General features: G+C 40.5%; 3 protein-coding genes across 6 annotated transcripts in view; 1 reads left to right on the forward strand and 2 right to left on the reverse strand.

Moving 5' to 3' along the window:
• The window catches only part of LOC138127909 (putative fatty acyl-CoA reductase CG5065), a 14,210-nt gene extending 12,075 nt beyond the window's left edge, over positions 1-2,135 (reverse strand). Inside the window, exon 1 of the mRNA XM_069044026.1 lies at positions 1,994-2,135. The gene's annotated coding sequence lies outside the window, so the exon portion shown is untranslated. The remainder of the gene's footprint in view (positions 1-1,993) is intronic.
• Positions 1-6,706, forward strand: part of LOC138127901 (histone-lysine N-methyltransferase eggless-like) — a 9,661-nt gene extending 2,955 nt beyond the window's left edge. For all 4 annotated transcript variants that reach the window (XM_069044011.1, XM_069044012.1, XM_069044013.1 and 1 more), the window contains 7 exons: positions 4,077-4,268; positions 4,325-4,679; positions 4,730-4,884; positions 4,936-5,256; positions 5,307-5,697; positions 5,753-5,904; positions 5,959-6,706. In XM_069044011.1, coding sequence (XP_068900112.1) covers positions 4,077-4,268; positions 4,325-4,679; positions 4,730-4,884; positions 4,936-5,256; positions 5,307-5,697; positions 5,753-5,904; positions 5,959-6,165 — 1,773 coding nt within the window. In that variant the 3' untranslated portion in view covers positions 6,166-6,706. The remainder of the gene's footprint in view (positions 1-4,076; positions 4,269-4,324; positions 4,680-4,729; positions 4,885-4,935; positions 5,257-5,306; positions 5,698-5,752; positions 5,905-5,958) is intronic.
• On the reverse strand, positions 6,205-16,702 carry 14-3-3epsilon (tyrosine 3-monooxygenase/tryptophan 5-monooxygenase activation protein epsilon). Its single transcript, XM_069044048.1, has 4 exons — positions 16,534-16,702; positions 15,561-15,871; positions 12,248-12,587; positions 6,205-7,442 (listed from the first exon to the last, which is right to left on the reverse strand). The coding sequence occupies exons 1-4, from the start codon at positions 16,595-16,597 to the stop codon at positions 7,387-7,389; spliced, it is 771 nt and encodes a 256-aa protein (XP_068900149.1). The 5' UTR covers positions 16,598-16,702; the 3' UTR covers positions 6,205-7,386.
• Positions 16,703-16,800: the final 98 nt, after the last annotated feature.

Raw genomic sequence — 16,800 nt, forward strand, 5'->3', positions numbered from 1 at the left:
AGAATCGTAATTTGTATGTTACATACACTAGAGATATTTTCATATTTGGTGGCGGAAACAAAAGACTGAGAAATGTCACAAATTTGTATTGTCAGTGTCAAATTTCTCAAAGACGTTCGTGATTTCGACAGAAATGCAGCAAATTGGCAATAGAAAAGTTATTCATCGTCGAACTAGAGAAATAATTTGTAATACGTTTGATTATATGAGAATAACTTTTCCTTTTGAAGCACTGACAAAAATTGGTTTCCTTAGAATTTGTTTTTTCAATCTATTATTTAGCGAAAATTTAAAGTTACCTACGTAGACATTCCTTTTTACCACGTTTATGAGAAATTTGACACTGACAAAACATTTTTGTGACATTTCTCAGTCTTTTGTTTCCGCCACCAAATATTGACAGAGAAAAAAACATTAATACGATTTTTCATTAATTTAATTTAAATAATTTTCGTTTTTTGGTAGAGGGCGCTACTATACTTTTGCTTTTGAAGGAACAGACAGTTCAAGGAACTCGACCAGCCGTATCAGAGGCTTCGACTCTTATTAATCTAGGAAGCCGTGATGCCAAGTGAATAAATGTTGGTTATTTTTTTTTTCTAGATTGGCAACGTCTTTTAAGTATTATGTTGGCGTACCCGACAAAGCTATCATTGTCATTCTTCATTTTTTTAAAATTATTTTTACACACAATACATTTATCGTGATTGTTTATTTTCGATTATTTCCATCACTATAGCGACACAGATAATGGTTCAATGAGAATTTGACTTTTGAACCAATAATTTTTTTTTATCTCGGATAAAAATTCGCTTCCTCTTGTCAGTGATTAAACTTTTTCTTTCCTCTTGTCACATTTGACAGTTCATAATTTAATGAAAATGACTTCTTCGTCGATAAATAATAAGATATTGTCGTTATTTTTTTTTTTTTTTGTCCTGGAAATAATCTCAACAAATATAACTTGACCTTGTTTTTTTCGATCGGATAAATTTTTTAATTTATCTACTCAAACTTTTTGTGTTTGATAAATTTACTCATCGAATTGGACATTTTTCTTCAGCTACGGGCTCTAATCAGAACAAAAATGTCCAATTCAAATTCGTAAATTTATCACCAAAAAGTTTTTGTGAAATAAAACAATTTATCCGATTAAAAAACAAGGTCTTGTTATATTATTATCGATTATTTCCTTCATACGTATAAAAAGCCGTAGTTGTTATGGTTTTTCTGGCTTTTATACCGGTTAAATTTGAAACGTCAAAATTTAATCGGATAAATATCTATGTGATAATTCAGGAAATAATCATTCCGAATACCCCGCGTGCATGAAAATAACCTGATTAAATTTTGACGTTTTTTGTCGCAACGTTTTGCCTAAAGAAATATTTCTCGTAAATTTTCCACCCAAAATTTTGTTACGTGGAAAATTTACTCGACATATTTCTAAGCAAAACATTTTGACAAAACGTCAAAATTTAATTGGTTATTTTCATGTACTTGGGATTAATTCACGTTGGTAGAATTTGTTTTCGGCATTATGTCGTAAAATCTCATTTACTACGTGGATTATTCACAACAACACTTAGGGTTTTTGAGAGTTAAATTTGAGTTGGCAGCCTGGTTGCCATAGATTTTGTGAAGTAAATAGTTAACGTAATATTTACATTTGATTTTCACTCTAGAGACATTTTGTTAATGAGCAATTTTATTTAAACGCAGACAATAACAATTTTGACAATAACAGTGCAGCCAATTAACCATCGGACAAACGCCCCTAGGAACCAGGATGGAGCCAACTCTATTTAATATAATGTCCTCAATGGGGAAAACAACATTATCTCAATTAATTATAACTCACTAGCAGTCCTGATCCCCGTCAGCGACCCCCAATTAATGATAAAACATTTAAAGATTCACAATACTTAATTTATTATATTTAATTATGGCCATGATCGTTATCGAAATCAATTATTAAAATAGGTAAACTCACCACAACACCAGCAGAAACAGGTCACTCAGTGATACGCTCACCTTATTGAATACACTTTTCCACAATAACCAATTTTTGCACAAATGATTCACGTAACGTGTAGCGTCTTAAAAACTATCAAAGAAAAAGGGAGCAAAAACGGAAAAATCACGGTCACATATTGCGCCGTCCTACAATTAAATTAACCCAACACTACAAAATGCACTGGAATACATTAATTAGAGCATAATTTCAGGATAAAAATGTTACTGCTTGAAGGATTTACAGAGTGTTTCTGAAATACGTGTGTTAATTTTAACCAGTGAAAGAACTCGCCAGTTTATGAAACTTTTCTCTATAACATTTTGTAAAATTCGTAAAAGTATGCCACATCGTTGGCATGACACACGCAATTTTTAAAATTGAAACAAACGTCAAAAAAATCTAAATCGACAATGTACTTCGTGACTTAACCTAACCTAAATAGAAATGATTGACAGATGATCCACGAGAAGACTTGCACCACCAACTGCATCAGTGTTGCCAATCCACTATTTTCCTTCAATCATTTATAGTCACTCGGTATAAAATTTTACTAAATTTAGGGAATTTAATGATATCTATTGGCTACACTAATCAACGTCTGTCATTTTTAATGTCCTTGAAAGTACGCAAACTCGCAGCTAAAATTTGAACGTGTTAATAAAAATGCCTCGCAAAATAAGACATTTATTAAACTCTCAAATTAGTTGTTATTATTTGTTATTAGCTTTATTAAACTGCTGCGCTACTAATATCTCTAATAACCTCAATTTTTATATGATGAGATTTTTCACCCTATGTCAAAAGTGTACAATGTTGTCAGCTCTATTTTGGGTGCAAATTGCCGTGTTGTGGTTCTTTGATTAAAAAATAGACTATAGGTACTACTTCCTCTACGTAGAATTTAGTGCCTTTTATGTCAACCAATCTCTCGCTGGACAAATTATACCAAAATCATTCAAATTTTCATTGTTACCAACAGATTCAGTAATTCTTGATCACCCGGTATATTTTATGTTTGATTTTGGCGTAATCAACTTGCAACTTGAAATGTGCGAGACAAAATGTCAAATAAAAGAAAGCTGTCATTGTTTTTTTTTTTTCACTGGCTTATTATCGAAACGGATTGCAAAATGACATAAAACTTCCAAAACCTCAATATTGCCAGCTTATAAAAAATAACGTCCCTGCCTTTTACAGTTGCTTGGTTTTATCTTTTGATTCTTCTGTCAGTTCTGTCGCTTCATTTGTCTTTGTTTTTTAAATTAGTACATACAAGTATTATTCTAAATTCTTCTTATTTGTTCTTCAAATGTCGCGTTTCTTTCGTTTTTCACACTTTTTTCAATTTACTTCCTTGTAAAAAATTAACATTTTAACAAGTTGCTGATTTTTCCGGGATGTCTGAATATTCTCCTATTGCAAACTTGTAAAACTGACAACAATGCACTAGACATTGACCCTATTTATAACCTCACACTTAGAAAAACATAACCTAATTCAACAGACAGCTTTACTATCAAATTAAATGCACATTTCATTTTATTTTGCTTTTATAGACGTTTTTCAGCATGTCGTAAACGATTTGTTTCATTCTGGATTTTTATTCTTTTGTGTGTTTTTTTCTTCAGCAATTGTTCTTTTGATGTTTACGTATTTTTTTCAAATCGTTCTTTTGTAACGCATTGCTAAGATTTTTTTATTTACTTTGTTTATTACAGTATTTGTTTCGGTATTAGTATTTCATTACGAGAAAACTTGATGCTATACACTTCATTCTGTTCGTTTCTTTTTTTCTTTTAATTCGTTTGCCCGTAATGATTTCCCACATCATTCAATCTTCTTTTTTCGGTGGATTTATTTTTTCCTCTTATTTTTTTTTACTGTTCGGTCTCCTCAGTTTATCGTATTTTTCATGTGACATTTATTTTTTGAGCTACAAGTCTTTAAGTCTTCTACGTTGTCCCACAACCTCGTAAAATTTCAGCCCATTTTAAAAATACACCCTGTATATCATATTTTATAAAATGTACGCCCCGTCTCACCCTGCGTCCATTTCCAGAGCGAATCGGCCACGATCGTGCAATATACCAAAAACAGCGACTTCGAAAAGCCCACCGAGAACTCGAGGACCGTCCGCGCCGTCGCCAGGAAGAGCACAGCCCGCCCGGAAAACAACTCCCTCGGCGGATTCGTCCCGTTTTTACCACCCGTCAACAACGTCATGTCCATGGAACCCACCAGCAAAATCATGGTCAGATCTGTCAAACAACCCCGCTTTCCCTCTCGAACTCGTCCGCGTTCTTGCAGTATTTCACCCCGCGCGATCAGGTCATCACGCAGCGACTCTACCGCCCCCACAACTGCTCCCCGTCTTGCAAGGACTACGTCAGGCACAATCTGGGCAAGCTGAGGGGACACAACCCCCTGTCCAAGCCGTTGCTCTGCGGCTGGGCCCGCATCACCCAGAAGGTCAAGGGGCGGAAGGAGATCGTCTACAAGGCTCCCTGCAGCCGCATCTTGAGGAACATGCAGGAGGTGCACCGGTACCTGAGGATGACCAAGAGCGAGATGACGGTGGATTTGTTCGATTTCAACCACATGGTCAGGTGCTTGGCGGAGTTCAACGTCGAGTGCATCCCCGATCCGAAGGATCTCTCCAAAGGTACTGCAGCGCTGACGTGGGGGTTATCATTTTTGTTGTCGTGTTTCAAGGCCTAGAGCAAGTCCCAGTGCCGGTGATCAACGGCATCAACAACGAGATGCTCGACTTCTGCAACTACGCCACCAAGCGGGTCCCCATGGAAGATGTGCCCCTCAACACCGACCCCGAGTTTTTGATCGGCTGCGACTGCGAGGACGACTGCGCGGTAACGCTGCGTCGCCCTCCTCGTCGCGCGTTTTCATTCGATTTTCCCCAGGACAAGATGAAGTGCGCCTGCTGGCAGCTGACCCTCGACGGCGCCGCCTACATGGGCAAGAACGTCGACCCCAACTCGATAGGCTACGTCTACCGCAGGCTCCACGAGCAGGTCTTGACCGGCATCTACGAGTGCAACTCCCGGTGCCGGTGCTCGTCGACGTGCTTGAACCGCGTCGTCCAGAATCCGATGTCCATCAAGCTGCAGGTGTTCAGGACGCACAACAGGGGCTGGGGCATCAGGTGCGTCAACGACGTGCCCCAGGGGACCTTCATCTGCATCTACGCGGGGACCATCCACACAGAGCAAATGGCCAACGAGGCGAGTTGTCTTCCACTTCTTAACTCGAATTCAATCGGTAATTTGTGCAGGACGGGATCACCTACGGCGACGAATACTTCGCCGAGCTGGACTACATCGAGAACTGCGAGAAACACAAAGAGGACTACGAGAGCGACGTCAACGAGCCGGACAGCCCCCGCAGCCGCTCCGTCACTCCCGACGACGACGAGGAGGAAGAAAAAGAGAAGAGACCGGACGGGCGACGCAAGCGCAACAAAGAAATGGAAGACAACGATTTCACCCCGAGCTACCCGCTCATCAGCAGGGAGGTGGAGAACTCGATGAGGTTGAGACGGCGCAAAGAGGAAGAACCGAAAGCGGACGCGGAGGTGAGAGTGAAGAAGGAACCCGAGAAGTGGCCGTCAATGGAGGGCATCACCACCGAGATCGAGACGGTCACTATTTCGGACGACGAAGACGGTGAGTGAAAGTGTTCAGACCGCGGTCCGCTCGACCCACTCTTGATCTGTCACAGACCCGAAAGAGGTGCTGAGCTTCAACCCGAAGTCCGGGTCGGACCTGGAGGACAGCAAGCCGGGGCACACATCGGTGAGGAGCTTCTTCGGCGAGGAGGAGCCCTACATCATGGACACGAAGAACGCGGGCAACATCGGACGATTCCTGAACGTAATTGTTTGGCGACTCCCGTCGCGACTTGTCACTGGTTCCGTTTCGTTTCAGCACTCGTGCTCGCCCAACGTGTTCGTGCAGAACGTCTTCGTGGACACGCACGACCTGCGCTTCCCGTGGGTGGCGTTCTTTTGTTCGCAGTTCATCAGGGCCGGGACGGAGCTCACCTGGAATTACAACTACGACATCGGGAGTGTCCCCGGTCGGGTGCTCTACTGCCACTGCGGCTCGCTGGAATGCAAGGGGAGGTTATTGTAGGTGTGTGTGTGTTGTGTCACAATAAAAAGTCAATAAAGATGTTTTTAAATAATTTTATAATAATACATCAATTTCTTTAAATCAATCTACACAGCATGTTTTTTACATCCATACGCACGTTAAAAATGCAGTTAAAAAATTATTAACAGCCAAAAAATTTGTCATAATCTTTGTAAAAACTGGTAAAATCCTGCACCAACTCGACTCTGTAATTTCGGTGGTTGTTCGAATTCCCTCCGCGAGATTCTCTGGCAGTGGTGACGACAACAACGATTTAAGTACGGTCGAACGAGCGAGAAACTTAAAATTTCACCAGTTTTCCGACAGATGATGGAGCAAATGAAATCAGTGATGTAACGATCTAAAAAGAAAAATAAAAACTCCTTCCAAGATAACCTGGATGTCAACCGAAACAACGAAACTACTACACAAAAAAATACAATCTTTTTCAGTTACAAAAAATAATTATTGCTCGCGGAAATTTGACATGCAGATCACCATCACATAAAGTCTACTGTTAAGTACTCAAAAAAAAAGGAAACAAACAAAAGGGCGGTGAAATCGAAAAACGGAATGCCATTTGTACGGAAATATGCGTGTTTTCTGCTTTACAAAACGAAAATACTGTATTTGCCGACCAAATCATAATTTTATACAGACTTAATACTATCAACAGATTTATTATAGATTTTTCAAGTCGTCGAGAAGGCTGCCTGACTTGTCGCGTTGACAAATTTTGCCCGATCAAATTATAAATACTTAAGCGAAAACGAGAAATCCTATCCATCCATTCTCATCCACACCACCGCGCTGCTCTCGTTGGAGACACCATCCGCTTAACGAAATGATTTAAAAAAAAAAAAAAACAAACAAGATGAGGGACGTGGGAGAGGGCGACGGGAGGGGCTAAGCAATATGTTACGCCGAGAGTACGTTGATTTGAATGTTTGATAGAAAAAGATTAACATTGCGCGTGCCGAAGGACGAGGGCCGAGGAGCAGGAAGGAAGAGGAGGAAATCAAGAGTACGATCGCTCGTAGAGAGGCTCTCTCATTCATACCAATTGAGACAAACAGATACAATATAGAGTTACGGCTAAGATAATTATAATAATACAGTATGTACTGGGATCGAGACGGTCACCGTCTCCTGTTCGAATGTCTGGGCCTGGCCCGCACTACTACACAGCACTGTTTAGTTCATGTGGTGTTGACCGTCAAGTTACGACACGTCTTGGTCCTCTACGTCCTGCAGCTGTTCTTTGGGCTCCGCCTCCCCTGCAACACCAAAACAAAATTCGCGTCAGAAGACTCGACCCTCTGATTTAAACTTTTCTTGAAACGCGTTTCTTCCGCTCTAATCGTTTTCTGAAGAAAAACAAACATTAATCATTCGTTTCTGAGCGACTCAACTCTACTACTTTCTTTTTCCTTTTGTGGTCGCGTCTACGAGTGCACTTTTATGCAGACTTTAGGTGCACACCAAGCTTCGACCTCAACAAAAGTGCTGATCGGGAAAACGAACTCGAAAACTAAAACTTTGAACGATAAAACATATATTTTGAATTTAAAAAAGGCTTCCGTTAAATATTCTGAAGATTTGTTTAAAGTTAAATTCTGTTTCATATTTTTCTAAATGATCCTTTTCGGTATGTATTCATTTTTGTAACAAGCAAACTTAAAAAACAAAATATTGATAACACAATTTGTTTTTATTATTTTTTTTTAATTGGGAAAATCTATTCAATGCTTTCTTTTAATGCAATCCCAAGAAAAGATCTTCGAATTATTCGTTTGCAGTTTTAAAATGAAGCTGCAACATTATAAATAATTGTTTAAATTTTTTTATTTGTTGTAATCAAGGGGAAGCTCAACCAATGACAATAAATATCAATTGAATTGCCGGAACGTTATAGATGTGGATCGGGGACTTGTCGTTAAGTTGGCACTACCAGGAAAAGTAACTAGGCACTAGGCGCGCTTATAAGGTGTGTGGAATTTATGACAGATTTCTCACTAATGTATAGGGTGATTTTTTTAAATTTGGCGTTGAAGAGTAGATTGTGAATGAACCACTCGTCTGAAAAACACTTATATATTTTTCAAACTGCAGATTAAAAACAGAAACAACGCAAAAAGTGAGGTTAGATTTAAACAGCTGACGAATCACTCGTTTAAAAAAAAAAAGACTAATTTTATAAACTGCGTATTAAAAAACCTAAAGAGTAAGGTTAGATTTAAACAGCTGTCAGAGTTGTAATCCGATGATGCGTTCATAATCGCCAAATTTAAAAAAACACCCGTTATTGGCCGTTTCGGGGCGCCACCGTTGCCAAATTGCCAAGTCATACTCCCGCTCGATCCGGCTTTTGTCTGTGCATTGTTTTTTAAAATAAGTGCCTTGAGTAGTCACCGAATATAAATCATTTCAAAATATAACCTTAAAATTAAAATTACAAATGTAGTCTTTTTTTTTTAGAAAGTGTTTTCCACAGACCCACATAGGATAATTAGGGGAAGGTTTTCCTATTAATAAAGCACTTTTTTATTCGACACTGTCAAAATTTGAGAATTTTCTCCTATGTGAACGGATTTTGATAAATGTTACCACTTGTCAAAATGAAACGTCAGGCTAATTTTAAAGATTTTAAGCGATTTGGAGCCTTTAAGGGGCTCGTCGAACAAAAAAACGTTGTATTCAATTCGTTCGTGTGTGAATTGAGCTTTTCTGGCACTCGTGGGCCTTTAAAACGCTCGTTTCGACCCACTCGTCCCAAAAAACCCAAATTTACACAAGAACTCGTCAAATAAACTACTATTCCCATGATTTTCTTGGTCTTTAGAACCGAAAACATTTTCGATGAAAACATATTTTGCTTTTACGCTACAACGCAGAAATAAATACAGGGTGGAAAGGACTTATACAGTGTCATTCTCATTATAAATGATTGTCCCATCGCAGTTGGCGTTGAAAACCCACACTACCGCCAGGAGCGCCACCTATTGACGATTCTAGTCTCACTCATTTTATAAGGCTTGCGGCACATTAAACCCTGTCACCAACGCCAACTGCGATGGGACAATAATTTATAATGACCCTGTAGAATAAATTCAGTAATTTTAAAACTCATCATTTGTCGAAAACGCTGAAACAGGTCAATTTTTATTTCTCATAATGCTTATTTTAAGTTGCTTCACTTGTTCCAAACGTCATCCATTTTTGAGCTATGACCTCACACTCATTTTTTTTAAATGCAATGCAACAATTTTTGTTTTAGTTTTGGATACTACTCTTAACATCCTTTGTAACAAATCCTACATGATATCTTTTTGTGTACTATAATTTATATTTATAAATGCCTATGATGTCACAGCTCCGAAGAAGATGACGTCACAAATAGGTGCAGTAATTTAAAACTATAGTCCAATTTTTACCCTTTTGAGGTGACGTCACGATTTCCTTCCTCGTTTTCTCTTTATTCAAACGACAGAAACAGAAAAAAACAAAAAAAAAGCACGTTTATTTATTGATGGTCACTTTGAGGTTATTTTATGCTCCTGTCACTTTGACAAATTTTTAATTTCTTTCACTTATTACATTGATTACAAACATATACTCAATTTCATATAAATGTGCATCTAAGCAAGCCATGAAAATCTGATTTTCTGTTGGTATGAAAGTTACTTCGACTTTCAAAGTTGCTTGCCCTGCGCGAACCTTAATTACAATTTTTTAGTTTTGTTGTCTGTTTCGGCATTGTTGATTTCAAAAGCACTGTTACATTTTTTTACTGATTAAATTAGAGTAATTCACTAATTCTTATTTTGCTTTTGTCTTTGTATTTTCACCAAATAAAGATTTATTGGGGATAACCTATAATGAATCTGTCATAAATGTGACTTTTGTAATGTAACTAAATTAAAGGTGCTTTTACACATGTACAGCTCACTTGATGAACATTTATATGAAATCAACTATAACCCTTCGAAGCAATTGTCAACAAATTTGAACCATTATAATTATTTATGATCAATTTAAATTTGTTTCTGATCCTAGCTCAAACGTACGTGAAGTTACTAGATAATGACGTCATCGCAAAAGGGTAAAAATTGGACTATAGTGCACTTTAAAATAAAAGTTTTGAGATTTGAATATATTCCATATTCCACACTGTAGATTAGAAACATGCTTCTGGTTCGTTTTTTCGACACGTGTTACAGTCAAAAACACAACTTATTTGATCGGTCTTATTTTTACTCATTTTCAAATAATAAATTTTAATTAAACCGTCGTTTTGTTTTAAAAACACAAATAATTTGAATAGCCACCGGCTTGACTGCTTAAAATTTTGCATACAATTCACACCAGATGTCTCACTGATAGCTGGAATCGTCAACAGTTCAATCATAAGTTTTAAGCGACCTTGAGTTTAACAATTCACATCTAAAACGTTTTTACTATAGTTCCGTTGGCACCCCTTACGCACTCTAGTGCTGCTGCATAGCTCATCTAGTATTCTTCAAAATTTCATGCCGATGACTTGATTTTGAATTTTTTCTGCACCATTTTCGTGATCAGAAAGAAATTTATCAATAAACAAACAACCTACCGATAAAACCTCAAAAACGGAAGGAAAATTCTAGCACTGAATTGAAATGTTTCCCACTTCACGGCAACGTAACCTCCGATACCGTTACATTTCAAAGCTCGATTCAACGCATTATTTTTTTGGCGTCAATCCGATTCAGCATAAATTTTAAATCAGTCAGTCAGCCGGAATCGCTCAGAATTAATTGAATAATTTAAACGGCAATTTGTAAAGCGTCAACTCGAGATTACGGCTTTAGAGAAATTTATTGCGAGCCGTCTTAACGTTGACAGCTGTTGAAACAAGAAACTACCAATTAGTCTTTGGGTCTCACGACCCAGAGATGGAGGAAACGACAGAACCTTCCATTCCATTCTACAAATTAGAAAGAGAAAAAATACAAACAATATCTTCTTAGAGCGTCTTCTTTCGTGCCGATTCGCAGAATTATTCTTCCGATGAACGTCACCGATTCGATTCGGTTTTGACGATTGTATTTTGTATTTCAACGAATTTCTTCGTACGCGTCTAAAGTCCATTCAAAAATCAAAAAACCACCACCTATTGATTTAGGTTGGTAAAATTTTAAAAACCCTAAGTAGTTATTTTTTCATACTATGTTGGTAACTATAAATTGACATTTATTTGATTCAAAATAAAATTCAATTGCTTTGAATTTCGTTCAAATTGTTTCATTATTGCTCAGCACGTTTCATTTATTTATCAATTCTTATCATTGTTACTTAAACATGTCCAGAACAGAAATCACACGAACCCCCGATAAATTTCTCACCAAATTTTACACCAGACAGCGTTGCCAATAGTAATTATCGAAGAAAATGCGACTTTGGTGTTTTTTTAAATGGACTTTAGTTTGCTGCATGTTCCACATCGTGGCGGAGGTCTTCGTAAACCGCACCCGCACCTGCACAACCCAAAATCCCAGACGGGCAGATAAAAATAAATGATTCGCCGAAATTACCCTTCGGATACTTCCGTTGCAACGTTCATCACGAACATCGCCAATCGATGATTTTTTTAATCGCAACGTGCACCGTCGACGATTAATCTTGCGAGATGACCCGAGAGTAAAGAGTGTCGCGCAACCCGCCAACAACAAATTCGCAAAAATGCCGAACCATTTTCCGTAATCCATCATCTTTCGGTAGGGATCGGGCGATCTTTGGACCGTCTTTTATCGCAAATCTGACATCCATCTGACAGGCGAATAAATTCGAGATGCGTCTCTTCGAATCTTCGATCGGTCTTAGTAACAACAATCTCAAAACTTATCGCTTCGCCATCGAATCGTGCAACGTCCAATCGAATCGATAATTCGCTATTTCGTCGATTGCAATAACGCTAATGCAACTTTATCCGCGTTACCACCTATCTCCCGTCCATATTTTGTTTTCATCGATAACAAACAAATATTTTTGGCTGTCGCCGCCGGTCGTTCCGTCCGCAAAGAAACTAATGGCGATCGATACTGACCATCTCCTTGCATATCACTGGTCCACAGCGTCAAGTTGTCGCGCAACAGTTGCATTATCAGCGTGCTGTCTTTGTAGCTCTCCTCGGAGAGGGTGTCCAATTCGGCGATGGCGTCGTCGAACGCCGCCTTCGCCAGACGGCAGGCCCTGTCCGGACTGTTCAGTATCTCGTAGTAGAAAACGGAGAAGTTCAGGGCCAGGCCGAGCCTTATTGGATGCGTTGGTGGCAGTTCCGTCATGGCGATGTCGCTCGCCGATTTGTAAGCCACCAGCGAGTGTTCGGCGGCGTCTTTGCGGTCGTTGCCCGTTGCGAATTCGGCCAGATATCGGTGGTAGTCGCCCTGACGAACAAAAAAAAAACGAAGATAAAAAAAAAAACTGATTAACACAACAAACACAAACCGACGACGTCGCATCAACGCCGATCAATAGCGACAGATGGCCGTGAACCGGCTGCCGAGGCTTCACTTTCGATAGTGCAATATCCGGTTCGAGGGGTTGAGAGTATTTATTAATTTTTTTTTTTTAATATAGACTAGAACATCATTTCAGAAGCGAGATGTACTCGCCTGCGTAACATCTCAAAAAAAGTGTTGCTTTTGTTTTGCAGACCCTCACAACACTCAAATTAATTTACCAAGCCGACAAAACAACCTGTTATTATACAACTCGATCAAAAACTGTTGACACAATTTTTTTGGCTCTAAAGAGACGTCGTTTTCTTGCCTCGTCGTTATTATTACAGTTGCGACAAATTTCCGATTGTTCCGTTAAAAGTTGACCGAGCTAATCAATCGCCTTCGAATGCTCATTGTATTTCCTTTTCCCAACTTTTAATCGTCATACACCACACATAACTTTTCTTTGCCGTTCAGGAAGTTCGTAAACTTCTCAAATAAATGGGACTCGACTCTCGTTTATTTTCCCACCAAAAACCAGCTCAACTGTGCGACAAATTACTTGCCCGCCCACTGTGCGAGATGTCTTCTTAATTGAAGCAGATAAGCGCTTTTAGTAGATTAAAACGAATTAGAAAATCCGTTTTAGTCAAAGTAACGTTTTCTATGGATCAAACGTCCGGTCTGGCGTTTTATTTGATGACACAATTACAAAAGAAAACTCCACCCGTTCGCAAACAGTCCCGCCAACAAAAATCGATACCAATAATTTTCTTTCACAATGATTAATACAAATCGTTTGAAAATTTCGTAACGGAGAAAAAGGAAACTTTGTGAGCGTAAGCGAGTTTCGCAGCAGTTGGTCAATTTCCACATAATAATAATACACCCACCCGGTTTATTTAAATCGTTCCGTTCTTTTCATTTTCTCACTTTTCCCCGACGAAATTTCTTCCCGTTTTAAACACAAATAGAATTATTATCAACCGCCATTGTAAATGTGCCAAAGCGACCGTAAATAATTTGTTGTAGCAACAATACGCGTTCTGGACTTTTCTATTTTTAAATCATCGACGAGAAGATTTTTATCGCCGGGAATTAATAAAATCCGAGTTGTCCCTTCCCCCTGGAAAAAATGTAGTGTTCGCGTGTGCAAGATCGAAACTGTAGGCGCGACTTGCGTAAAAGTGCCACTCGAATTTTTTCCCACTCGTCCTCTTTCGATAACCAAAAACGATGACACACCACTTCTGCAAAACCAACTGACGCCACCAAATACCGCAGCGAATGCGTCCGGTGACGCTCCTCGCTGCTTCAAATTTTTGGCTCCGGCTTGTTTCTGACGCCTCCGAAAGACGCCAAACTTGCCAAGACGGTGTTTGTTTTCTTGTGCCGCGACTGCATCTTGACCGTTACCGATTCTGTTTGATTGAAAGAATTACCCAAAAAAATGGGAAAAAAAGCTAAAAGAAAAAAATCACTATTGTCAAAAAATGGCAACTGAAACGAAAAACGACATCACCTGCGCGTATTACTGCATAATCGATTATTATTATCGAATGCACCGCACAAGAATAATTTTCACTTTATTGATGAGTCACTCGTTTTGCATTTTTGGCTAAACGAATGTCGTTCCATTCTGGTACCGTCACGCATACCACACAAGACATCACATAAAACAGTACTTTTCCTTTTATTTTTGGACCGACAACCCATTAAAATGAAATTTATTTTGTAGAAATGCACTAAAAATTTTCGAAAAAATATCTTTTTTAAACCAGCGCAAAACCTCTTTGAATACTTGCCATGTTTATAAATACGAGGTCTCCCACTCGCAACGTACCCACTCGTCATGGTTTGATTTACTGCTGCATTTTTTTAAATCATATTTTGTCTCCACCAGATCCAAAAATAAGCAACTCAGTCTTGTTCGCCTCTTAATTTCGATTATAATCAAAGTGATCGTTCCCGTTTGGGGAGTCCAACCGCCACATTTTCAAATTTAAAAACGAAAATGATTAGATCATGGTTAAGTACACTCCACAGAATTCCCTTTACGGCGGTGACACATGATAATAGACAAACAAGCACACACACACACACACACACACCAGTCATTTGTTTATTCTATCCCGTGTCTTTTCCTTGAATCCATTTTAAAAAGAGACGGATCCAATAAAATTACGTAAATAAATTAAATCAACTATCGCTTGGACAAATTTCTCAAATCCTTCTTGAAAACACCTAAAAGGGCTCCAAACAAACTTGTTACCGTTACTATTACTCTTGTCGAGTGAATTTAACAACAATCGATACCGATTATCCTTTTTTTTTATGAATTCAAGACCAATACTTCTCATTTTTTCAGTGGAAACAGCTTAGCTCGTTCGATTATTGCAGTCATGTTGACAGCTGACAGGTGTCATTACTACCAACATCGATTGTGACCGTACACACATCCGGTTAGCACCGCCCACTGAATTTTTTCTTCACTTCCAAAGAAAATTTTTTGACAATTTACTTGTTAATGAACTGGTCCGCCTTGCGAGGTTTGTTTTTGGGAATTCTCCTGCATAATCATCTGGTCCGTGGTGGATTTTTGTGCGATCGTTAAACGACGCCGTAAAATTTCAACAGGAGCGCTAAGAAAACAACGTAAATTTTTCGGAATCGTCGATAAACTCGTGCAAATTGCAAGCTGTAAGAGCGTTAATTGCTTGGAAATTTGCACTTATTACGTCGCAACTGTGATAATAATAACGTACCGTTAGTGTCAACAAGAGAGAGCGCGATTGATTGCGATTTGGTCGGCGACAAGTCTTTTTTTCTTATAATTTTTTACTACAGACGTTTCCATTGATCTGGCGATGGTCGCAACATCGTGAGTCATGATCGGTGCCCCAGCCAGCCACTGACCTTCATTTTGTAGTAGAACACTTTGGATTCACCGGTGGAGGCGGCCGGGATGAGGTGCTTGTCGAGCACGGTCAAGATGTCGGAACAGATGTCCCTCAGCTCCTTCTCGACCTGTGACCTGTACTGCCTGATCATCTCCAGCTTGTCGTCGGTGCCTTTGCTCTCCTCCTTCTGTTCAATGGAGGAGATGATGCGCCATGAGGCCCTCCTCGCCCCGATCACGTTCTTGTAGGCGACCGAGAGGAGATTCCTCTCCTCGACGGTCAGCTCCAGGTCGAGCTTGGCCACCTTCTTCATGGCATCCACCATTTCTGCAACAGAGCCGAGTCATTCCTCTCGCGTCGTATCGATCGGCGACGCCGCCGCCGCCACCCTGCGCGCCCCGTCGAATCAATCCCGCTTTAAAAATGCACCGGAGCGATTTTTTCACCGGAGCAAGTGGGACAAGGTCGGGGGCCAACCACGCCCTCGCCCTGCGCCCCCGCCGACCTTGGGCCGCCGAAAAGGCGCGTCACGTGACCAACTTTTCCAGCCGGCCACGGGACCAGGGTGACGCACGTGTTAAAGCAAACAGTTCGGGGCGATTCCGGAGGAGCCGGAAGCGGCCGTTACGCAATCGAGGGCGCCCGCCCCGGAGGAATCCGGCCGGTGCGGCGCCGCTCCCGGCGGATCGGCCCGGAGGAGCGACCTTTCGTCGCCCGGCGGGGGTGGCGGCGGCGGCCAGATGCATAACAGGGTGAGGGGGGGCGCGATTATCGATTATGCCGAGTCGCGTAATTCGATGATTCACTACCGAGGAATTCGGACCGCAACGGGCGAGGGCCTGAGGGGCCGCGCCGCCGCCCGGGCCCGACGATAGGGCCCCGGACGGGGGCAAACCGCCCCGACTGTCAAAAAATAAATTGTCAATAATGGTGGAGCGTCCGTCCGACGGACGGCCGTTGTGGCCGGCTTTTCCGCGAAATATACGCACCATCGTAACGCTCGGCCTGTTCTGCCAGCTTCGCCTTGTAGACGTTATCCTCCCTTTCAGACATTTTGCGATGATTACCGATTGAAATTTCACAACAACACTAAAAACACACAAGACACTCTCGCGTACTGCCAATATGGCCGCGCCCGCCACACTAAACGCCCGAAGTCGATCCGTGCGCGCTCGACCAGCTTCGGCTTGCGTCACAGCCGCGCGCCAAATTTGAATCTCGAATGTGACAGGTGACGCCTGGACAGGACACACTAG

This window comes from Tenebrio molitor, chromosome 4 (assembly GCF_963966145.1).
Source record: "Tenebrio molitor chromosome 4, icTenMoli1.1, whole genome shotgun sequence".
Lineage (NCBI taxonomy): Eukaryota > Metazoa > Arthropoda > Insecta > Coleoptera > Tenebrionidae > Tenebrio > Tenebrio molitor.